Source organism: Atractosteus spatula, chromosome 4 (assembly GCF_055471065.1).
Source record: "Atractosteus spatula isolate fAtrSpa1 chromosome 4, fAtrSpa1.hap1, whole genome shotgun sequence".
NCBI classification, from domain to species: domain Eukaryota; kingdom Metazoa; phylum Chordata; class Actinopteri; order Semionotiformes; family Lepisosteidae; genus Atractosteus; species Atractosteus spatula.
This window is the reverse complement of record NC_142709.1, coordinates 63,415,895-63,440,944: the sequence shown is the minus strand read 5'-3', so window position 1 is coordinate 63,440,944 and position 25,050 is coordinate 63,415,895. Positions and strand designations below refer to the sequence as shown.

At 37.2% G+C, this 25,050-nt stretch overlaps 1 protein-coding gene across 1 annotated transcript in view; it reads left to right on the top strand.

Moving 5' to 3' along the window:
• The window catches only part of gpc5b (glypican 5b), a 140,960-nt gene that overhangs the window by 82,749 nt on the left and 33,161 nt on the right, over positions 1-25,050 (top strand). The window contains exon 8 of the mRNA XM_088913589.1: positions 17,430-17,577. Coding sequence (XP_088769715.1) covers positions 17,430-17,577 — 148 coding nt within the window. The remainder of the gene's footprint in view (positions 1-17,429; positions 17,578-25,050) is intronic.

The following is a 25,050-nucleotide window of genomic DNA, read 5'->3' as shown; positions in this document are numbered from 1 at the left end:
GATTTCTTTGCTTGTCTCGGTTTAGATTGTTTGCCTCTCTGGCCTCTCTGGCAAATATTCCAGCTACGTTACCCTTCTTATAAGGTTCAAAAGGATGGAATGTAAGGAAATGAGGTGAGCAAATCCATAGTCCTCAGGCATGAGTGCTCAGCGTTTCATTTGTAGGGTACAGACTGTCTTTTGCTTCTCTGTTGCATATAAATCAACCTTAAAAAGTCATTTCAGTGGCTATTTTTCAGGAATAGCTGTCAAGATAAGAACAACCCAAATACACATAATGGCACAAAATCACGCAGAGCATACGTGGTAGGATATTGAGAAAAGAACTCCGCACAGATGAACCAGTGCTGTTCAGAGTGATAGAGGGCATAAGAGAGATTCCGTTTCTAATCAGACAAAAATAGAAAATGTGCAGAACATTTTGATCACTTGGTATATTTTTGGAAACTGCATTAAGCAGCATGATACAGTATGGGTCTTTGTGGCAGACATGCAGTATGTCTGTGCTTGTACATTTATTTGTTTTTGACCAGTAAAGCTTATTCAGCCTTCATTCAGCCCCCAGGTTTATTACTAATTATAATGATTTGTCCATTTCGGGAATTGACATAATCTGTAGCATTGTGACTCCATTACTTTCCTATTACTGTACAATACTGTACCAGTACCTTCCAAACACCTGGGGGACAAACCACCAAAACAAGTCTGTAGTAATTGTTACATTAGTAGAACTTTTAACTGGAGTAATCAACAAGTTACTGTACCATCATCTAAGGTTCTATAGAAGGCATGCAGTCCAATTTTGTGGCTCTACTTTGTTTAATTGTAACTTCTGAAGTCAGGTGGTGCCCTGCATTCTTTCCTTATGGCCTCATTTCATGCCTGTTCTACGGTTCAATGTTAAGACTCTGAAATGCTAATGGAATACGAATGATCCTTGGCCTGGTACATTTTAATGATCCGTGGCTTGCGTTTGATGTGAAAGAAAGGAAGACAGAAAATTTAATTGTACGTTTCTGGAGCCTGAAGAGCAGAGGCTTTGATTTGGGCTCCTTAGAATGAGTTGATTAGCTTGACATTAAGTCCCAAACTAAATCCAGTGTTGCAGTCACTGCTTTGAAACTAGAAGCAGTATTTGTGAGAGCAACAGAATAAAAGAATGAGTGCATTATTTAGTTGCTTCCTCAAAGTGTGTACCTGTTCTGTCTTTCCCTTTGTCTTATTTGGGCCGTGTTGTTGTACAGGACGTGTTATGCGTAGTTCTTTGTACACAACTGCTTTTGAAACTGTTTGAAAGATCATTGACTGGAAGAGCACAAACTAACGCTGCAAGGACTATGAAAAGTTTCATGGTGCACCACTTCCCTGTGCTTGTTAATCTTAATCGGTTTTCAAACATCTTGCCACATGCAAGCCTAATCTACTGTATGCAGGCAACATAGAAAATAATCTAAATTAACAATGGGTTGTGTAGCATGGTAGTAGATACTATAAATCCTAGAAACGTGTGTTGTTGAGATTATTCTTGATCCTTCTGGAATGAAAGGACTGTCTCTTTAGACAAGGAAGAGAGCTTTAGTTCTTCCTGCTCACTTTGGTTTTATTGTTTTGAGAAGTCCGCCACGTGCGCTGAGGTGTCTGGTGTCTGGCTTATCGCCATTTTGTTCATTGCTATAGAAAAGAAAACTGTGAAGAGCTCATTCATTGTGTAATCACTACATTCATGATACTGCCTTGAGGCAGATATGCCATCATGTATCATGCAAAATCATTCCCCCCAAAAAAACTTGAAGCCTTTTTTTCCCCTCTCTCTCTTTCTTATAATCTGAAAGACTTTGAAGTTACCTACAGTATATGTAGGTTTCCTGTAAGTGACAGACCTGGTGCTGGAAGCTTTGAATGACATCAAGTGTGTTCCCCCTGCAGAGTGTTCTGGGGGCTTGAGGTTTGTCGCCAAGGAAACCGAGAAGGAGCAGCAATCTTGTTGACATTTACGCAAGGATTTTCCTTTATTTGGTATCAGGTATGAAATATTTAACAAAGCCTCCATGAGCTTTTGTGTTTGCCAAAGATAAGAGGATGGCATGACTTGATCATTGTGTCAAACAGTTTAGTTTCTCTGCTGTTGTCCCAGATATTCTGGTTTTAAAAAACAATGATGTTTAAATATCATGTATGCAGGCTCATCATTTTAGGGATGAAATAACCTTGAGGCAATTTCAAACGTTCATGGGGTGTTTTTTGTTCAGCAGCTAGTCTTTACTATAAGAAGGGCTAAAATGGCAAGACCTTACAAGGGAACTTTGTGGTTCGTCTTCTCAATACCACTCTAGGTGTTTAGGAATTAGTGTTGGAAGACTAGTGCACAACAGTGTTAGATTATGGCCACTCAGTAGACAAGAAAGCCAAAGCTTTCGTTTTCAGCTGAAACACTTTCACCATACTAGACTTTTTAAAAAAAAATCTATAAGCAGCTTTCTCATGTGTTTTGTCTGTCTAATTCCATAGAATTAAGTAAGACGTAAGAAGCACCCAGGAGGCTGATAGATTCCACTGTGGGGGTATTGCAAGTGTCTGTCTAATTTGTTCACTATGAAGTGTGAATTTAGCCCACTATAGAAAATAACTATTTAAGATTTTAGCTGCAGTTAAGTTAAACTAAATTCTGTATTTTTTTCTATTTTGTAAAAGTACATTAATGCCTGAAGTATGGAATAAATTTAAGTCAAAGTAACTATGAATGTGATCCAATTGTATTTTTACACAATGACACCACACAGCACTATAAATATATGGAGTCTGAAATGGAAATATTAAATCAGGAATCTTGAATTTGGGCCACTGTTGCAGCTGTTTCTGGGTGGAGATGCACAAAAGCCTGTCTATTCTGTTGCAAGGATTCTTGCTTGTCCTTTCGAAACAGACATTTGATGTTACTGTAGATCTGCTTTGGATCAAGCAAAAAAATATATAATCTGCATCTGAGTTCAATAAATTGGAAACAAAGTATCTCATATCATAAAATCGTTTAGGCCAAGCAGTGGCAAATGTGGACCTAACAATGTAGTGGATGAGAACTTAATATGTCTAATGGCCTGATGGCTGTGTAAAATTGAAAATATTTTCTTATGCCTTATTTGTTGTTATGTCCTTTGTTCCTTGTATGTTTTTTAATTTGATTTGATCTTGCGTGTGATGAGTAGCCTTTCCTGGCATCTGCATAACCTTTGTCCTTGGGCTGATGCAGAAAAATAATGAGTGATTTTATGATGGAAATAAAATGCCAATTCTTGGGTCCTGGTACAGTACATCCCAGCAGAATTTACTGCAGACTGTAAAGGGGAGGGAAGGGAAAAATAAAGAAATTAAGTTTTTTTTTCAATATGTATGCATTTGTTTGCTTGGCCCGTGTAGACCAAAACCATAGTCAGTGTGAGGACCAAAGATATAGTCTGGGACAGCGGTGTGCCCCAACGTGGTCTGGAAGGAACTGGTTTCCTCATCCATTTAAATACACTGGTGTCTAACCAGTGTTCCATAAATCACGACATTTACAGAAACAATTAGTGTTAGGAAAATATAACACACACAAATTGTATATATGTATGGGTTACCAGGGATGCTAACAAAATTAAAAGCAGACTCCCATGCCACATAGGAAGTACTTTAGCCGAACCCAGAGACAGCAGACCATTTGCTGCTCTTGCGACATGGAGAAGTAAAAATAAAACAGGCATCTTAATTCATTCCTTGGGCTGTGTCTGTTGCTATTTTTGCCCTGCAGAGTGGGCCCTATGACACTTCACTTCAGGATCTCTGTATTGCAACTTTTTGTTTAAGAGCTATTAGGGTATCAAGCACAACTGAAAATGGCCTGGCGATGCACTTGAATATATTATTAGAAACTGCAGCTCTACAAAGCTCATTTCAGCAGGCAGTCTGGAGGTGGCTGGTTAGGTGATTCCCGTCATTTCAGTGGTTTCAGTGGAAGATTCTCCTTCGTGGGAATTGCCTTCTTTTAATTGCTTTGTTTTTTTCAGAAAGCTACTATCGTCTTTAAATCCCCTTGGGGTCTTTGTTCTTTCTTTTTCTTCAACCCATTTCCTTTTCAGAGAAGCTGCTCTCCAGTTTGAATACCAAATATTGTCATGCTTGGCTATCGTGAAGATAATGTGCAAAATGGTATTAAAAATGTCACAATTTTGGCATTTTATATGGTATTGGCTGCTAGTTCTATGCTATTCATTGCCAAAATAACATAATGAAAAATGTTTTCTTTTTTCTTAAATATTCTAGCTGGTTATCACTCAGTGACCTTTTGAGAAATGAAATGTTTTGCAGACATTTGTTATCTAACAGACATGCGGTTAGTGGGTGGAGCACTTTCTTTCCAGTTGAGCACAATTATCCTTGAGGCCTTAGGAGTTACTGTTATTGAATTCTGAAGTAATCATGAGCACTAAGCGATATATTATTAAGTGAGCATAATGGTTTAGGAGTTTAACTAATGATACACAATGCAAGTTTGTAAAATACTAAGAAATTTTAAATAATACCAAGATTATAATTCTGAGAATAGTGTTGTACATTTCTTTACAAAAATTTAAAACAACAAATTTGCAAAACCTAGATGTTTCTAGAGAAAATGTCAACTATAGCTTATTTTGATAAGGGTTGCTACTGTATATGCATCTAAAACTGAGTATACTGTTTATCCAGAGAAGATCAGCCCATGACTATGCATTTACATTTACATTTACATAAATGTTTTGAACTGTAGTCAAAAGCTAATAAAAGGTAGCCCAGTTCCAGTATGGAAATATTGTACCCTTTACTATGGCCTCTTTGTTTATATAGGGGGCTCTCATTTAATTTCTCTGCCCTTAATTAATAGAGTCCTAACAGTCTGCCATCAGGAGAACTTGCACGCTCATAAAATTTCACAGATGAAATCTTTTTATGACTATTATATCTGACTGCTGCTCAATTAATCATTCTGATTGAACAGCAAGTTGTGAAGTGCTTTCTCAGCAAGGCTTTCCAGTTGCTCTTATGTACAGTATTTGTTAATTTATTTAACTCCTCCCCAACCAACAAAGTTTGCTTTATGAAATCATTGTCTCGATGTCAAGAGGCTCTCTGTTAAAATAACATCTCTGAGTCCAACAGTTGTTGAAGTGCTTGTTTTGTTGTCCAGAAGAAGAGGCAATAATATTAATACTGCAGTCAAATGTGGAAATAAAAGACCCCCCAAGGGCACTGATAACTGCACTTTGTGACTCAGCTGCAGTATTTTATATCAAAGGCAATTTTTATATCATGCTCTGTTGGGATTTGGGTAAAATGTTTGAAGTCACTAGTGAAATTTATAGCTCAGAAGCATCCATATCCAAGCCTTTGTTTGTTCTTAATCTCACGCTACAATAAACAGAGGTTTACATCATTGTTATTTAATATAGAAAAGATTATTTATGAAAAAATGTTTGTAAAAATTTAATTAGAGACTAGGATTGAAGCCAGCAAAAGGTTTACAGTCCAAACATTAGCAGGGAGATATTAGCCTTCTGAAAAAAAAAAGTTTTTTTTTTTAAGGTTCTTTGATCTTTAAGACAAATTTGCCTCAAACTTTCTTCAAATGGTTTTGAAAAAAACATCTTTGATGAATGTATCACAAAATGCCTTAATACCAAAATGAAATCCAATGCTGGTGTCTTATGTAGTTCTAAGAACTACTTTTGTACAGTACATGTGGCAGCAGTGGCCTTTGAGAGGACTTTTGAAGTCACCCACTACAGGCAGTTACAGGCCTGTATTATTGTAAGTAGGCAAACTGGATGATGATTAATTAAATCCTACATTTTTAAATGGGAAAAGACTGGAGTGGCAGCTTACTACTGTTTTATTGGATTAGCTCCATGATCTTTGGAATAAAGTTCCCTGCACTGTCCAGTATTGTCCAATGTGAGTTTCAAGGCACCTAGATCCCTTGAGCCACTTTATTAAAGCCTTGGGTCTCATTAATAGAATATTTTCATGTGGATGGTATAACTGAAGCAACAAACATTTTGTGAATTTATCATGGGAAAGGTTGACAACTTTTTGGAAAGTGTCCCAGGGAACCCTGTCAGATGGGCGTCTAATCTTTAACATGTTTGCTCCTTTATCCAAAGCAATAGTCTGGGCAAAGACAGTTACTTGATGGGGTTTTCCTAGCCTTTTGCCAGAGTTTGCCATTAAGCTTTTCTTTGAATGGAAACATTATTGGGGAAGTCAGGTGGTTTTCTGTTCTACCAATGGAGCTTTCTCTCTTGCTGGTTTTTCTTCCTGAGAATAATTTGCTTTTCTCCAAATACATAACTGCCTTGATAAAGCCGTTAGTTTAATGAAGCACATCAATCTGTATGTCACTTCACTCTATCACTGACTTACCAAATGTTTAAGCATTGTTTAATATATTGAACAACATTTGTATTTTTAAAGAAATGACAGTCTATTAAAACAGAGAGTTAGGCTGTATTTCAGTTCTTTCTACAACTGGCAATACAGTACATATATACTATTATATAGAGTAACACTGCAGTCAGGCCACCAGTCTCTTTAATAATAACTGTTGAATTAGTAAAAAAAAACATACACATCTTATAATCGTCTTACCAATAGTCCTTTGTTGTTGGTTTATTGGTCACACCTACTTTTGAACCGATTCCAAAGGTGACAATGGCCATTTGTACTGGAGTTTGCTGAAACAGGCACTGCTTTTTTATTGTGGAATTAAATCTACTTAGGTCTGGGCAGAGACAGCTGTGGTTAGTAAATTTGTCAACTAAGCTGTGAAAGGAAAGTAATCTTTAAAATTAAAAACAAGTCTTGACATGTGGGTTCAATCCAGAGGAAAAAACTGTAAAATAGTTGTCCAGCGTAATAAGCGTTAAATGAGGAGATTACAAAAACTGCATGAATAGAAGACTTTAGAGTCGTCAGCAATCCATCAGTATTTAATCATTTAGTTGCAGAAATTAATTACTGTGCATTGTCCTGGGACATTTATGAACACAATACATTATTTAGAGGATCTTGTATCCAATGTAACAAGTTTTTCGTAATAAATGTCCCTAATGACGTTTTGGGCATTTTACAACATTAATCTAAGGAAACTAAACACAAAATTTAATTATAAATTGAACACTGGGTCTCAGAGGTTTCCCTGAGAATTGCAGTAGCTCATCCCATTACAGAGAGATTGCATCCACAGCAAATTTGATTTTTTTTCATATGCTCTTGTCAGTACAGACACAGGCTGGGAATCCTGGTACTGAGGGTTAAGATGAAAGCATTGTTTTGTGTATTTACATATAAATTGAAGACCTGGGGTCCAGAGTCATTTACCTCTCTTTACCATATTATACCCTGCGGAGCAGAAAAGGGAAGCAGATTTGGGCCTTAACTTTCATCATCAACAAAAAAGTAGCTTCATATGCTGAAATACTTTTTCATTTATTGTTATTGCATGGGAAGAAAAGGGCCATCAGCATTTGCAAGACTAATATGAGCCTCTTTATTATGCGTCAGTGAGAGACCACCCATTGCAAATGCTATGCTCCTTAACTTTTCTTTGCAATTGAAATCACCAGAAGATAATATGATTTTCTTTTAAATGTGTTTACAAGCTTGCAAAAATAAAGCATTTTGCCGACTTACTCATTTCAGATTGCGGTACTATGCCAGTTTAATCTCATGGGATTCTCACAGATTGAGGGAGGAAAATTAATTAGCACGGGCACTCCACAGCCACCTCAGGACTGTGTTAATTGGCTTGGCTGTATCCACTGTTATCAGGGTGTGAGAAGAGGTCACTATGTCTTCATTCACCTCTTGCACAAAGTGGACTTAAGTGCTTGAATTAGATGGAGAGTCAGATTTGGGTTCATGAAAAGAAAACAAGAAAAAAGAACAGCAATATTTTTTCGTGGCCTTTCATAGGCATTGAAACATTTCTTTTTAGCTATGCTTTGTCTAATATGTCAGATTGTTCCTCTTCTAAGCAGCTCTTTTAGTTTGCACAAACAATGTGGTCTGGGTTGATGATGGGATGTACTGTACTGTAATTGCCTGAGACCTTTAGGGCTGAGCTGTGTCAAGTGCTTGATAGGGCGTTTTTCACGATACTGCTTCGTGACTCTCCTCCTAAGACCATGAAGTATAGCTGGTGAGATGAAAGGGCTCTTTGTCAAGAACAGAAAGAATGGGAATAAGAAACAGTTTGCAAAAGAAGAGGGATAAACATGTTGATGTAATAAAAGTAATGACTTAAGGATGTCTTCATGTGCAGTTTGGCTGCTGATGTGCCATTCTCTTTATGCTTCTAGTCATAGCCCAGCTCCAGTGGGCTTTTTAGAGCCCTAGAGAAATGGATTCTCATCATTAAATCATAGTTTTATTTCTAATAAAGGAAGAATGTGTTTCGGACCCTGCTGTGGCAATTTTAAATTAATCAGACCTCCCTTCCCAGTGGCCCCTGTTTCAGTCTTTCCAAAATGCCTGTTCCACAATAAGATTCTGACAGGGCTGGACAAAAGTTAAGAAGGGATTGGTTTCTCTTGGCAACCCGGTAATTCACTTAATAAGATGTATTAGAGCAAGAAAAATTAATCAAATATGTTTCGATGAGTTGCAACTCAGAACATAAAAATAAAAACAACAAAACAAAAATATATGTATAACATATTTGGAGAATCAGCCTAAAGAAAAACTTTATGAAAATGAATACCTGGTTTGGGATGCCAGTACTATAAAACCTGTAGTGTTTTTTCCCCTTTTTGGAAACTGTATCAGCAGGTTCACTTTTCTCACAAGTTCAATTGAATGTGACTGGGTATCCATAGCAATGCACATGTAAACACTGAACAACAGAAAGAGCAACTTCAGCTTCAGTGTGGGAAAAATGGTCACATGACTTCTACTAAATTAGTGTAGAATTGAATAGGAAGAGATGGTAAAATTGTTTTTTTAGAAAAAAATGTGGCACCTTAATAGTCTTTTTTTTACTAAATCCTAAAAAGGAATTGAAGAATTTTTTATCAATTTAATTGCAGTTTATTGGCGTTACATTTTAAGATATTTGAGCAGATTTTGCACTTGGTTTGATCATTTTTTTATATTCATTGCATTCCTTGCATTATCTTATTATCGTGTCTAAGCTTCATTTCTATGAATACAGAACACAAAGCTCCTAACTGTAACAACAGCTGTTTAAAAACATTTAATGAATGAACTTCAAACATCATTTAATGATCTTACCATTAACATTTGATACACTTATGTTCATGCATACAGTATACCAAGACAGCCACATTACTGCCATATTGTTTTCACAATTCAAACTTCCTCTCTCTTGGGTACCACCGCACCAAATGAATCGACACTTGTGAACAGTCTCTTCAGTTCATCTTCTCGGTGGCACAACACAAGCTCTCATGCAAACTATTCCTGTCCAAAGACTGTTCGGTCAATTAATTCTAGTCCTAGTAACTGTCGTTCTTGTTGCAATAAAGTTAAAAGTGAGAAGGGATTCATACATAAACTACAAGGGCCATCTGACCTGCCGTTTTCAAATCAAAATCGAGCTACCATTGTCTTGGAAACCACTACATCAAGTGATTTCAAATGTATAGGTCTTTCTTATAATGGATGGATATGAAAAAGATTTCCTTGCTGTAAAAAAAAGACATCTATCAATAGAGTATAAGTGAGTCACACTGGAACACTAGCTGTGTGGCAATTAGGCAGTGTACCATACATTAACTTACAGTGATTCACTGTGTCCAGACTGAAAGCAATTTACTGAGTTACCAACAATTATTAATAATTGATCCCAGTACAAAAGCTAATCCATTCTGTCAACTAGTTAAACAATTACAAAGGAGGGAGGTACAGTAAGAGAGGTAAAAAGGGAGCAGTATTTTTCATACGTCAATTTAAGTTCGCTCCTACTAACAGGGAGGTTTTCAGCTTTTATTTTATTTTATTACCTGATTTGAAGTCTGTGGATAAGGCTGGAGTGTGCGGGCTTACAGCTTACATATCCCTGTACCTCAGTACTGTACCTGTAGACTTAAATGAGAAATAAAATTTGGAAAATGCCAGATAATCATTATGTACAGTGTAGACAAGACGTTTGTGTCATTTCTAGTCTTTTCTACTAGAGGAGTGTGCAGAGTTAACTGGTATTTGGGTTATGTCTGTCTGTATCACTATTTCTGTGAAATACAAAAAGTGGTAAGATGCACCTTCTTCTTTTTCAGTGTTCAGTGGCAAGGTACAGTGAACTGAATGGAGGTAGCAGCGCCATATGCATTATTTCTGACTGATTCTCTGACTTGATGAGAATATATGCTTTGTATATTATCTATATCAAATAGTGTTTCATAACTGTGGCAGGCAAGAAATATTGATCAGCTCAAATTTAACACTTCCATTTGGACTAACTCCAATATGTTGTTGAGGTACAGTATTGTGTTCTTAATTTCAGCAGTACAATACTTTTTGGGGTCCTTTCATAGAATGCCATGTGTTTTTCTTTGATGAAATGGACACTTTCTTCTTCCCCTGCAATTTGATTTTTAACAGATAGCATAGACTTTACAGCTGCCTTTGTTAATACACCTAATAGCAAGCTCTATTAAAAATTAAAGATTATAACTTTGTGTTCAAATTTATTTGGAGAGACCTATCTATTGTTTGACACCAAAACATGAAATACCGTTGATTATCCTGCTTTTCACACATTTACTCGCTCTGTGATCCTACTGGGGTCACATATGTGAGATGGTCATGTTGGTATTGGCAGCAGACAGACATGTTTTCTGCTAAAGTTGGTATAACAATGTCAAGGTCTGCTTACTCAAAACAACTTGCACAAAATTGCTTCCTATTTGTATTTTTCCTTGTCTGGATATGATTATTGTAAAGTATAGTTTGGTACAGATTAATTATTGCCTCAGTTATTGCATGTTTCCCAGTGCACAATGATTCTAATTCATTAGAGTGGTGTCCTTAAGTAATCTGTCTGCTGAAGTACTACAGGCATCTTGGCAGCACTCCTCTGTGGTGCTGTAGGGTCTTTTCTTGGTCTACCTTTGTGCACAATTGCATCCACCTTAATTACAGTTTCAAGCATATTCGTTTTGAGCCCTTCCTGATGTGGCAATATGATAAACATGAAGGAACAATGGTGTCTAATAGTCTTGTTCAAATATTGATGTTTGTATTAATAGAAATGAAACTTCAAGCTAATCCTTTCTTTCCTTTGAACTGCAGTGTTGTTTCCCTGTAATTTATGATGGCTTGTGGAAGGAATGTTCTCCACCTACCCTTAAAAAAATTGATTTTTTTTTACGAGCACTCATTAATGGCCTATGGCAGGCGGCTGTCTAATTTGCCTCATGTCAGTGAGCTCTGATAATAGCGACTGCCATTCTGGGTCTTGTGCTCCTCTTGCTTTAATCTCCCGTTACGCTGCCTGATTGTTTGTGGTTCAGATACCTGTTTAATGAGAAATGCAAACAGCTTTTTTCCTTTCAAATTTACATTTTGAACACTTTGGATGAAAAGAGGCACTGGAGCCTGAGTCTGAAATAGCACTGTGGTACAGCCTCCATCTGCCATTAAGAGATATGGCTAATGAAGCCAACGGCCCAGCGCTTTTCCTCCCCTTTGTATGGTCCTAGTGGAACTCAGATGTCAGCTTTGCTTTTTAAAACAGCACCCTAGAATTAACAACTATCAAGAATGCAGCATTTTACCTCTTATAAATACATTCTTTTAATGTTTTTGAAGTTACTTTTCTGTGAAATCTGCAGTGGCCTTTATTGGTAGCTGGTGCTACTCAAGGGATTATTCTAGGCTGCAGTCCAGAGGGAGATCATTGCTTTGAAAGTGTGCTAGTGAGGACGGTAAGGTGTACACTCTGATTTTAAACCACAGTAAACTGTTTCTGTTTTCTTGGATCTGACAGAATGGGTTTCTGGTGCTCTGTACTGCAGTGTCTTTGCTATTTTATCTAATAACCTGAAATCTTTTTGACAGATTTGGTGGTATTCCTTCTTGAAAGCCACTTGTTCCTAAAGTCATACTGATTGACTTGCAACAGCCGTTTATTTATATTTCAAAAGGGTTTAATTATTGCTGTAAGAATCAGTGTAACGAACCTTCTTAGATGAGAAGCAAGCAGTAAAAAAGAATACTTTGTGTCAATCTTGGTGTTTGTTTTGATCATTGCATGACATTTAACATCCAGCAAGATTGACAAGGCCTTGTGTTACCCTTTAACTGTATCTCCATTCCCATACCTGACTGTGAAAGAATTAGCTTTTAACTGACTCTAAGTAATTGACAAATACATAAGAACTATCATTGCAAAAAGCAGACCCAAGCATGGCCAATATATGTTGTTGTCACAGCAGAGAAGTGACATTAATTTCTCATCTGTTAATTAACCAAAATTAATAATTAATGAATATGGAGGTCATTGTGTAAACCAGAAACGAAGCTATATTCTTCAACCCTTAATTGACTCACTTTTCAAAGTACTATTATTACATTTCATTAGTAATATCTGTTAACTGGGCATGCACAAGTCTGAAACATTAAAATATTGAGGAGGATATACAGTAGAAGACCAAATATATTGTTGAAGCTGAGTATGGGATATAGTAATTAGCTGCAAACCATGTTGGTTGGGATGCTCCTTGAAGATGTGGTGCAGCCTGGCAGCATCTCTCTGGAACCTTTCCACAGCTTTCTTCACTTGGAGAAGAGTGGAAGAGAATTTTACAGCATTTTCTCAACTCCAGCAGCGTAGGGCTCCTTTCCCAGTGCCTGCTTTGACATTAGTAAGAGATGGATAGGGATTCTCTCAGACCTGACTCTTCTGCAGGGCACTGTGGAGCTTGTAGAACATTGTGAGAGGACAGGTTTTGCCTGGTGGGCGTGTCAGAAGATAAAGAGAAAGGTACAGATGAGTATCTAGAAACAAGCGAATCTAGATTGGGTTGGTAGGTTATTTAATTAAAAAAAAACATTTCTAATTTCAGATTTATATAAAAATGTCTCTTTTTGCTAGTTATTGTGGGATTTGTCCTGGAGAACCTGAGCATGGTTATTTGATATTTAGTGATGATATTGGGAAACGTTTGACCTTGAAAACATTACCTGGGGATTAGAAATTCAAGGAGATGGTTAAGTTTTAAATGCAACCTAACATTTCATCAGTCAAAATGGCTTAATATATTTGTTCTGTATTAATATATCTGTTAAGGTACTGAGATAGATAGTGAAATCATCATAATGACTAAATAAGGATAGTTTGAATAACCTATATTCCAAGCCTAGAAACCAGTGTAGCTGGACTCAGCTTTTTCATCCTGAAGAAATAAAAATAAAAAAGGGGGAAAAATAGGTGGAAAGAGTAACTGCCTAGCCAGCGTTTTGATTAATTTAAAACATAATGCTGATGCTGAGTATCGTGGAATGCCTTATGAAAAGATAATATTTGCTCAGGAAATGAAACCATTAGTTTTGTGCCGATGGAGCATGTGTTGCCTGTATGACTGCCAGCAAGAGATGAGGGACATGCATCACTTGATATAACAGGGAGAGTCGGGTCTTCTATCTGCATCTGTGTTACAGGGATGGGAAAGCAGAAGGTTCAGGCAAGGGAATGTGGCCAATTACAACCACTCCCATTGACAAATAAGGCACTGTCATTGCAGTGCCTGATATTATATTGCCTGCCTGATATTGTATTGCCAGTGTTGGGCTTTCAGATGAAACATTTGTCATTGTGAGAAACTGAAATGGACCACAACATGGACTTTCGACAAATGGAAACGATACAGTCAAATGTAAAACCTACGTTATTCATGAAACTTCTCAGTCATTTTTAGTCAATCTGCTTTCTTTTCAGTTAGAATGAAATGAAAAGGGAGTACAGTGTTATACCTCAATGGATCAACAAAAGTTCTACAAAGGCCTCCCATGTACTGTATGCTTATTGTTAATTTATGTCATATTCTGTCTTGATACCTGTTTTCTGTATGGAACCTAGTTCCTTAAAAATGATTTGGGTCATGGTGGTTTGTTTTCTTTAATTACCTGTTATTTCTTGTTCCCTTAGTGTATCTAAGCTGCTGTGAGTGTAGGAGTTATTCTATGATCTGTGTTGTGTTTCCTGTGTGATTCATTGCTCTTTTCCACTGCTAGTTTTCAGGACGTTTGACTTGCAGAGAGTATAATACTCTTATTTAGTAAAAAACAGAATTGAACTGAATAATCAACTTCTGTGACGGCCACCTCCATGATTTCCATTCACACAATGCAAAGGTTATAGCAAAGGTTAGTGATAATTATTTTAAAGTGGTTCTGATTACTGTCGGCACTACGTAATCATATGAACATTCATCGCAGAATGGCAGATTTCTCCTGCTTCATGCACAAAATCACCTAATTTGTGTTGTGACTTTGTGTCCCCGAATATAACAGAAGCAGAGCAGTCTCTTTTGATCTACAGTTAGAATGCTGCAGGGAAGAGAACAACAGACATAAATCATCATTCTCTAACAGCATGTGCTTAACTTTTCTAAAAGTAAGTGCATGGCCAAGACAGCAAATGAACTTCAGCACAGTGACTCACAATATTCCATCCTCTTTCCAACTGTACAGGAATGGGATATTCTTTACCTTGTTACATAAACTCCAGACAAATTAATCACATTCTTGAAATATAACTAGCTTCTTAAATCAGTTAACTATAGGTACAAAGATGCAAATACCTCCACATTTCTTTAAATTGGTGGACAGTCAATGTAACCTGCAACTTTCACTGCACTTGATAATTAATGAAGGTATTTAAAGCACTCAAAAGCTTCTTTGACTTCTTTCAAACAGTTATTTGAGGCAAGGCCACAGATGGTTGCTGCTCTTTGCCGTTTTCAATGCGACTCGTTGCACGTATATTTTCCTTATTGGTGCTATTGTTGTGTTTGGCGGTTGGGATCAAGAATAGTACTGTATATTACGAAAGCAAGGTGACACTATGCACTTGCGCCTCTGCTTTACCTAATCAGATTCTGACCATGTACACGTCAGAATGAGGAACAGAAATGCTTCTGTAAAATGTAGTGGAGTAAAAGTAATGTCTTTTCTTGACCTTGTCTTTTCTAACCTTTCTTAACCTTAACCAATGTACTTGAGTAAAAGTGAAAGTATCCCGAAAATAAAATACTGAAGTCCAGTACTGATCTCTGACAAATCTGTAAAAAAGTGTAGCATGGTATTTGTAATATTTACTTCACACCCCTGCTAATTATCTTAAGTGGTTACTATCTTATTTTGCATTCTCTTTATGGTAAGGTAGTGATACTTGGTTACATTTGGCCATGAAGGACACGAGGAGCATCTCTTTGAAGTTATTTTTGCCTCCAGCTGATAAAGAAAGAGTTATACACCAGTTGCACTTTAAAGACAAACTCTGAGTTGGGAGCTGCATCATCAAGTAAGCTGCAAAGGAATAGGAGAGATAAAACTGAAAACAAGAAAAAACAGAGCGTTCCTTCTGAAAAGCTCAACCGCTGAGAAGTTTTTAGCACGATATCATTGTAGATATAACATTAAAATACTCTAAGAAGCAAATATTGTACTTTGTAATGTACTGAAAATTAATTGACAAGTATAATTATTGTTTTAATATCTGTAATTCCTTATAAATACATTATTATTCATATTATTATTGTTATTAGCATTATTTTTCAGTAGTGTTTGAGGAAAACATCTAACATTTCACTGAATGCAAATATACTTTAGAATGATCTGTAATTAGAAGGCCCTCTTAAAGATAGGAAGTGCCACCTTACAGAAGGATATTTAAATCTTCATTTTAATCTGTCATCTCATTTCTTACATGCAGGTTTACTGTAAATGTCTGTTATTGTGAATAACTAATAAATGGTAATAATGTGCTGTAAAAGTACTGTTGTTGTAGAGTACGTGAACTAAAGTGTTCTCAATTAATGGGATGCTCTCATATGTTGTGGATTGTTTTACTTGTGTATCTTTGAAGCATGTTCGAGACGATAGTAATCAGTTATATTGATTTATAGCCAATTTGTCCTTAGCCTTCTTAGTTCTCTTCTTTGTGATACAGCCCTTAAAATATATTACTTCTCATTAATCTATTATATAAAGAATAATGCTTTTACAAATTCCTTGACCTCTTCATGGAATTATTGCATGCATAGACGCACATTACAGATAAATATTAGGAAGTCTGCTTTCAACAAAGAAGGAAAGTAAACCAAGTAATGTAGTCTCTGATACTGTTGTCAAGAGCTAAAAGCTTTTTAAATGAATTTCTCATTCTGTGCTTTTTGTTATCAAGTAGTTGTAGTGGCTTATTTCCAAATGTTTAATGTTATGAGTATTGCTACAATTTTGTTTTCAAGAGAAAAACTGTAGAGGTTGTCCTAAATTAGTGAAAACCATTCTGAACTGATTTTTATCAACCATACAAATCACATCACAGAGTCATCACAGCAGACAACATGAAACTTATTGGATGTGTCAAATGCTTTGTCAATTCAGAATATTTTCCCATTCTCCCTCTTTTATAAAATATGAATTTCTTGAAATTTTATGAAATGAGGAAAGAAGTTTAACTCAGCTATATTGGTTAAGATTGTTGTAAAGATCCTAAATTGTTCAATGGTGCAACAGTTTGGTTTATTTTTTAATGTATGCGTAGTTCCTGGTTATCACAGCTTCAGTAATTCTAGTATATGTATACCAAATGTAAAAAACATAAAGAAATAATAGCATTTTCAAATGTATAGAGAACACAAGGGATTTGGTAGCTACTAGGTACAAATAAACTCAATACAGTATATACCAAAATGTTATATGCATCTTCATATGCTACACAAACAGGATTCAGAGGCTATTCTTTGCAAGCTGCAATGCTGCTATACATGTTATTGAATTTACCTCATTTACATCTCAAAGCATTCAGTTATAAAATGAATTTGGTATACCAGGAAAGCCAGTCAGGAAGTACAGTTCTTGTCATTGAAATCTTTTGGTGTCACACTATGTAACATGGGCTGTATTTGCGGAAATTAATCCACTGAGTGTTATAATTGATGCTCTTTACTCTCAATACCCATTCAAATGTGTTTAATGCAAAGTAAAGAGAAACGGAAGAAATCCCATTGCTTCTCCAACACCCCTCCAGTCTTCCCTCGCTGCGGTTCAGACAAGGAGTCACTCTCAAAGCTGTCCCTCGTTAGCAGGCTAACTGATGCGCTGACGGGGTCCTTTCATTAGCGCTGTACTAAGGCACACGGATCCTACTCACTGTCCCCACATTTGTCGCGTTGCAGAAGCTGCACGGGAGGACCCCCCGCCTGCGGGTGTGGGCGGAGGCGGGCAGCGGGACGCAGGAAGGCAGCACCGACTGTGACGATGAGGATGGCTGCCAGGGCTCGGGAGAAGGGAGCAGGGTAGAGAGCGGCATCGTCCCCAGGATAGGTGAGTCCCACCCCCTCCTCAGGCTCGGGTCTCCTGTGGATAACTGCACGGACTGTAGTGCTGGAAGAGACAGGCTTTCACAGCAACGTAATGCACCCAATAAAAAATCAATCTGGCCCCATGTCTGAGTGCTGGCAGCTCCTCGGGCAGATTTGTCAGGGACACTACTGTATGTTCCCATGACTCATGTTCCCAAGTTTTTCACAAGGCTTACCATAATCTCCTTGAACCAATAAGAGTTCATTTTAAATTAATACTTGTTGATGATCTGAGGTATAACCAATGACAGTTTGAGAAACAGTGCAAGATTTAATTTAGGGCATAATTTGAAAAGTAGTTTGCCTACCGTAGTGATAATACTCCATCATGCTGGCAAACAAGAGATGGAACACGTGCTGCCACGTGAACTGTGTTTAGAGGACATGAGTTCTGTTTGGAGATTTGTCTCCCTCCTCAGTAATGCAATCTGGACCCTTTAAAAGTCACACTGTAGGATCTGTCCTAGTTTCTTTCATCAGTCTTGAAGTATTGAAATTCTACCATTGTCCTTTGGTGAAAATATGGCCACGGTAAACCAGGTCATCAACAAAAATGGTTAATGCTGCAGAGACAGAGTCTTAGTAGGCACAAAACAATAATGCAGTCTTCACTAATTGCCACTCAGATGCTTTGTAAATCTGACTACTTTTGCTTGCAAGAAGCTATTTCACAAACTCCATTGTAAATGAAGAATCAGACAGTGTGTGTTGAAGATAATAGAATTCTCTTACTAAAGGATGTACAGCACAGCCAAGGTTTGCTGTGAATTGACCCATACTAGCACTTATAATGATTCTGAAAGGATTTGGGATTCTTAACTGTCAAATCCCTATATAGCTGAAAGAAACAAATGAATTTTTAAAAAGCTGTGCAACCCCTTTCAGTTTTCTGAAATAAATTTAGGAATACATTTCAGGGAATGCAGAGAATAAGCAGAGAACTGGGCTACAGTGTGGCCATTACTTGTGGAAGATCTGTGTTTGAGTGTCTCAGAAGTTACAGTCTCTTGAGATAGATTAGCTGTGTGATTAGTTCGGTGAAAGTGGCTCAATCTAGAGAAAGCTTCAGACTGCAGACTGGATGAAAGGCTGATGGGCTCAGTGGCTCTCATGCTGGGTTTCAGGGTTAGCCGTGCTGTATGAGACCTGTCAATTGAGCTCCCTCTGTGGTACTGCATCAAGGCCAGAACACTTCTGCCTCAAATGCTAGTAGGATTTATACCTCACACTCCCTCATTCCTTTTTATAATCTTACAAGAAACCTTATTATTCTTCCTTTTAATAGCAAAAATGGCCTCATCTGACATAATTTGCTTTTATTTCTCCTTTTTTAATTTCCCTTGGAATTCATTTATAGCTCATCTACCCTGCTGGAATATTGATTTGTAGCCTAGAGTTTCGGTGATGAGGTCATGACCCTGCTCCCCCCTTTCACACACTTTTTCATCGACCTTGGAAGCACGTGCCTGTTGAGGTGTTGCCAAGGAGATTCTGGGGGATTGATGGGACATATTTGACAAGGTTGCAAACCTGCTCTGAAAACACATTTGATAAACCTAGGACCTTTGGCCTAGGAGCCATTAATTTGTTAAGAGATGAATCTGAAGCATTATGCAACTGACAGAAGTTATTTAGACTGACCTGACTATGTTTCCAGTACGTGCTGTTACCTGATTTGACCTCTGCTTAAGGGTTATATTTTTCATTAATGCAGACTAATAATTGTATTCATGCAGGCTGGATTCTTAACCCTACAAATAAGCAGGTGAATTGATTACTCCACATCTTCAGTAGAGGGCAATTGTTTAAATTTAAATTCTGAATTCAAGGTCTTTTTATTTCTAAGGGTGGTTTTGAGCTGTATATGTACTGCAACAGAAAAAGCAAACATTGTGATTTTACACACAACTGTGATTAACAGTTATTGACTATTGCAATAATATATTTCTTCAATCTTTTAAATGATGAGTTTTTCGGTGCTTAAAATACTCAGGACTCAACTGTTCAGAAGTATTTAAATTATGACAGTTATTTCATGAACAACTATCCATCATTATAGTAATGATCATGATGATTTGCAGACAGCTGATGAAGTGTAAAAATAACTGACACTTTGTTAAACTACTAACTTACTACTACTAGGTTCACCTGTCTTCTAGCTGAAATGTGAATTACCTTATGTTAACATTGGTAAGTACATTTACTTTAATGACTCTGGATTTTTGCTGTAGAAATGTTGGATGTGAATTTCAAAGGTACTGTAAGTAGACAATGAAAAACTGGTTTCACAACTATCTGAGATATATTTTTATGATTATGCCCTTTATTAAATCTGCTGTTTAAATTGCTGTCCATGTTTGAAAAGACCTGCCCATCACCGCACAATTGTGACAAACAATTCAACTTCAAACGTTCTTTAAAAGTTGTTCTGTGTCACAACTTTAAAATATTTTTTCATGTATAAAATTCTTTTAAACTTTAAATTAGGTCATTTTTTTTCGAAGAGCTTATTCCCTCTGAGTCATAATTGACTCGTATAAAAGCCTGCTCAATTCAATGGTTTTGATGGCCTTCACTGAAAATCGGAGCAGTAAGATATTTCCACTGTATTGTGGTATTTCTTTAAGAATATATTCCACAACTCAAAATGGAAGCATATCTGAGCCAGCTGCAGTTTCTGAACACATTTTACTGTCTTATAACCTCATATCCTCATCTTGTTTCTGTTCATGCTCCTACCTCTGCCCCCACTTCACCCATGACCTCTCCTGATATTACATGAGACTTCAATACAGTGCTTGCAAAAACTGCTGTAAGAAACATGAACATAAGGAAACATGGATAACAATTAGATTGTCTGCCTTTGCACTGTGAAATACCTTTCCCTTTCTTTTTTCAACTTCAGTGTCAAATAAAGTATGTATCAAAAGAACTCAGGAGTCATTTCCATTTCAAACACCTCATTACAACATATCAAGCTGTATGTCCCATTTTGTTGGTACCTAGAGCTGATGAAGTGAAGTACCACAAGATGGATTGTACTGAACAGCAGCAAATCACTTGTTTCCATCCCTACCAGTAAGCTGGCAAGCTGCCCCTTTTTCTTGTTCCTTAATTGTATTGTAAAAGTTCACATTCACTGGCAACCCAAGCACTGGATCGCACAAGAAATACCTTGGCCACAAAATCTAGAAGAGGGTAGGTAGGCATTCTGGGCGTCTCCTAGCAACGAGAGCCATCGTGGCGACACAGAAGAAAGGGGGTAGTGAAAGGGGTTATGGGAAGTGAAGAGCTCAGTGGAAGTGGGAAACTTTGCCTGCTGCAAACACACAAAAAAGTGAAATTAGCATAGGAAAACAATGTTTCAATCCATTTTGTTCAACTGGCCCTAAAATAAAAGAGATTCCTGAGTGTGGTTCTGAGTTTCCAGGCGAAAGAATTGTGTACCCTGATTTCCTATAAGGCCCTGTTGCTTTTTCTTGATTTCTTTTTGGGATGGGGGTTAATTTCCTTTGGGGTACAATTGACTTGAGTGGGAGCTAATATGCTGATTGCTTTCTAAAAGAAACACATTGAGACCACTGACTTGACTTCTGCATAAAGGGTTGCAATCTGGGAGAAAAAGAACCTTGTGTCTACATGCTGAAAACGATACTTGGAAAGGTCTGTCTGAGCACTCTTCTATACCGTGGGACAGACTACCTTGCAGGTCTTTTTTGAGGGTTAGTGCTGCTGACAAAGTAAATGAATGTTAGTGAGCAGTTATCAAATGCCATTTCTGTTGGATGTCTCCAAAGACAGTAGTTTTTTTTGGAGTTTTTAGCAAAAGTTCAGGGGGGATGACTGTAGCCAAATTCTTCTTCGATTCTGATGCTCTAAATTGTAATCCTGCATGACTTTACCGGAAATGCAATAAAAAATCTTTCTCTTACATTCACTTTACATCCCTTCTCACCCTGTCTCCAGTTTAGCGGCTAAACCTTGGTTAATTTCAGTCTTCGTGGGAGTCCCAGCCTTCTCATCCTATGACTTGGATGCCTAGCAGCCAAGTGGGTTGAGCCAAAACACCCCTGTGCTTAATCTTTCAACCTTTCAGATAAACATAAAGTATATTGGGTATGTCAAGTGTTGCTCATCAGTATATATTCTGTAAAGGGGTTTGCCAGTGTGATTGAGATACAGGTGTCTGTTTTGTCTTTAAAGTGTTGAGTGTTAGTACAATATTGTCACCCTGTGTCTTGAGCAGTAGCCACTGCTTTTACCTCTGTACAATCAACAGTTACTGTATATTGCTAACAGATGTACAGTACATGCATGAATATTTATGCAATTGTGCAGTATGTCAGAAGCGAGGACTGTAGTTCACAGGTATTGCAGGAAAAGGGGCAACAACATAACTGCATGTATCACAAAATGAAACTACCCTTTTCAATTTAATGTTGCAACTACTATTTAATTTAAAGTGAGAAAACACATTTGTCGAACATTACTTATTCATGTTGCCATGAATGAAAACAAAGTATTCATACAAATATAATGGTTTATATTAAAGGACTATTCTTCATAAAAGCAATATACTGAATAAAAACATAAAATAATTATGGCTTAAGACAGAAAGTAAGAAAACATTGCTATGCCTAGTTACTGTCTTTCATGCCATATTTAAAAATGCCACTGGTATAAGAAAAAAGAAAACAACTTAATTTAAACTTTACTGGTAATACATGGCTTGCACCTGTTGAACTATGCAGACTTTGTAGCTGATTAATTCATTATGGGATGCCATTATCGCAGGCCACACATGCAGTTCAATGCAGAGCCCGGTAGAGGGCCGCATTAAATGGCTTTGTGGCCCATGAACCATGCTTTTGGTACCCCTGCCGTAGGGTTAATCAGTGTCTCCCGCTGTTGTAGGCATTTTTAATATAAGGGTTGTCTCTATACTGTACTGTATATGTAAAGAAGATTCCTTTAATTGAATGCCACTCTACTGTGCCCTCCTAAATATGACAAAATATATGTCGCGAATTTCACTCTGCAACTGCAGTGAACTTTCTAGGGGTTTTAACGTGTTGCATTACTGGCATAGAGGCCTTTACACTCCTTTAGTTTTGTGTTCCATGATGAATGACATGCACCTGCAGTTTGTACGTGTAACTAATAGGAGTAGTGTTTTTCTTTTAAACTGAAGATGATGATTCATACTGTAGCACTGCAAATTAAACCTTGTTCATCCGTGCCCAGAAGTAGCAATGGAAACCCTTTTGAAACCAATGGATGACAAAATCTAGAATGATTTTTATGAATTGGTGTGAATGGTAAGTTCACACGTAAATAAAATGCTAGCTCTGTTCAGATATTGTTGACAGGATCTAAACTGTTGTTTTCGCAATGAGAAGATTCAAAGTCCTATTGATGCCACTAGGAAGTAATTTTAGAAATTACTCATTGAAATTACTTCCCATTTCACCTTTTCAGTCGGGCTCTAAAGGAAACAAAGGGTTTCAGGGATGCAATTGAAGCACTGCCACCGTTTTGGTTGGTAAAAGGCATGCAAGTCATTCGTTAAATTGTTTATAGGATACTTGTACATTTAAATATACTTTTTAGAATAGGCTTTAATAATCAAATTTTCTGTCCCATTTCTGTGATCATAATTGGCTCCCCCTTAAATTTTATAGGACAGACGTAGAGATGAAAATGGATACATATCTAAAGAAAAGATCTGTGAATGAGTTGGAGAATTAAATGGAAATTTTGTAAATCCTATTTGCTCTGACTTTTTCTCGTAGTAGATGCTTGATACTGCATGTTTACACTAAAGATTCCGTTTCTCGTCTTTAAACCTGTTTAAATTTTCCAGATATTGTTTGTTTCATCAAACAGACCAAGAATGATCGTAGACGCCTGTATCATTTGCAGCACAGGTCATTCATCCTGTTGTTTATTTTCACAGGCTTTGAAACTATGTTCACATAAAGTTTACATTTGTTTGACAAAGCAAGATAATTTAATAGATTTTTCTCCTACAGTACTTTGTAATTCATTTTTATCTGAGTTCTAACTAGAAGTATTTATGTAAATGATGCCAAGTGCACAGAAAGCAGCCATTCTGAGCTGCATTAGTAAATACAGATCCATGGTGACATTACAGGCTGTAAAAGAGAAACAAGGTAGGAATATATTATATAAGGTGCAAATGAGATAAAAAGCACTGCCTGAAGAAATAATTATTTGTTCATTTTTCTTTTATTCATAAAATTAATACGGTAGCTTAATATCTTATTTTTGTTTTTAACAAGCAGTTTGAAATGTCACTGTTAATATTGCGTTAATGATTATTCTGAAGGTCACAAGCTGTGGGGAACGTGGAAATCTATGTTTAAGATGTATAGCCAAGGAACCTCTGGGGACTTCATCTTAAAATTTCGAGTTCATCAAGTCCTGTCAGTGACAGGGAGGCCCAGTTGCGTGATAAATCCTAAATCCCTCAGCCTGCCCTGCTCAGTCACATCTACTGTAGCAAGTCTCAGCCAGGGTTGCTGTGCCACCTGATGCTGACTTCCAGATGCTGTTCGTGAGTGATGGAGGGTTTTACCTTGAGGAGTCACTTGGGGGGTCCCCCTCAAGAATGCCATTTGACAAGTAATTAAGTTCAATTACTGGTTCCAACCTCTGTTCTCCAAAGGTCATATTTATAATTCCATTTGTAATTGAGCAAGGTGTGGGTGGTGATAACACATGGTGTGGATTAATGTGCTTTCATCTATGCTGTAAAGGTACTGTGCTCATTAGAGCCAGAGGTTTAACACTAATATACTGTAATGCTTTTTTTATTGAGCATCTCCCTCCAGAAAAACTAAAGAATATTGTAATAAAATATGCACTACATTAAAGAATTAGACCTGACACCTCATCTGAAATAAGATGCACAACAGCATTGCCAAGATAATTAATCACCATTTTGCTTTGCCCACAGGATGTGAAGGAATGTCAGAACAACACATTCCAGCTGTGGGGGGATTCAGTTGCCATTGTTTTTCCTCATGCACAGTCACTCTTCTACTTGTCACCCTTAACTGCTTCATTATCTGAGTATGATGTAAATTAAGGCGCACGTCTCCTGTGCAGAATGCCTTTGCTAAAATGATAAAATTGACTTTCACATGGCCTTTGGAAATGAGGTGCTTTGAAAGACTAATATTCCGTTGAACACCTCATTTAAGGGCATAGATCTACAGTGAGAAATACCTGTGTAGTTATTTATTGCAAACCATGTAGGGTGGTACACATCTATCTACCTGTCTGATTTTCCAACATACCAATAGCTCAGAAGTGGAGGAAATACTGTGTATTAATACATGTATTTTTCAAAGATACTAAATATTCATGGACTTGTTTATGCCATTGAGTTTAGTTTCCTCCCAGTAATATC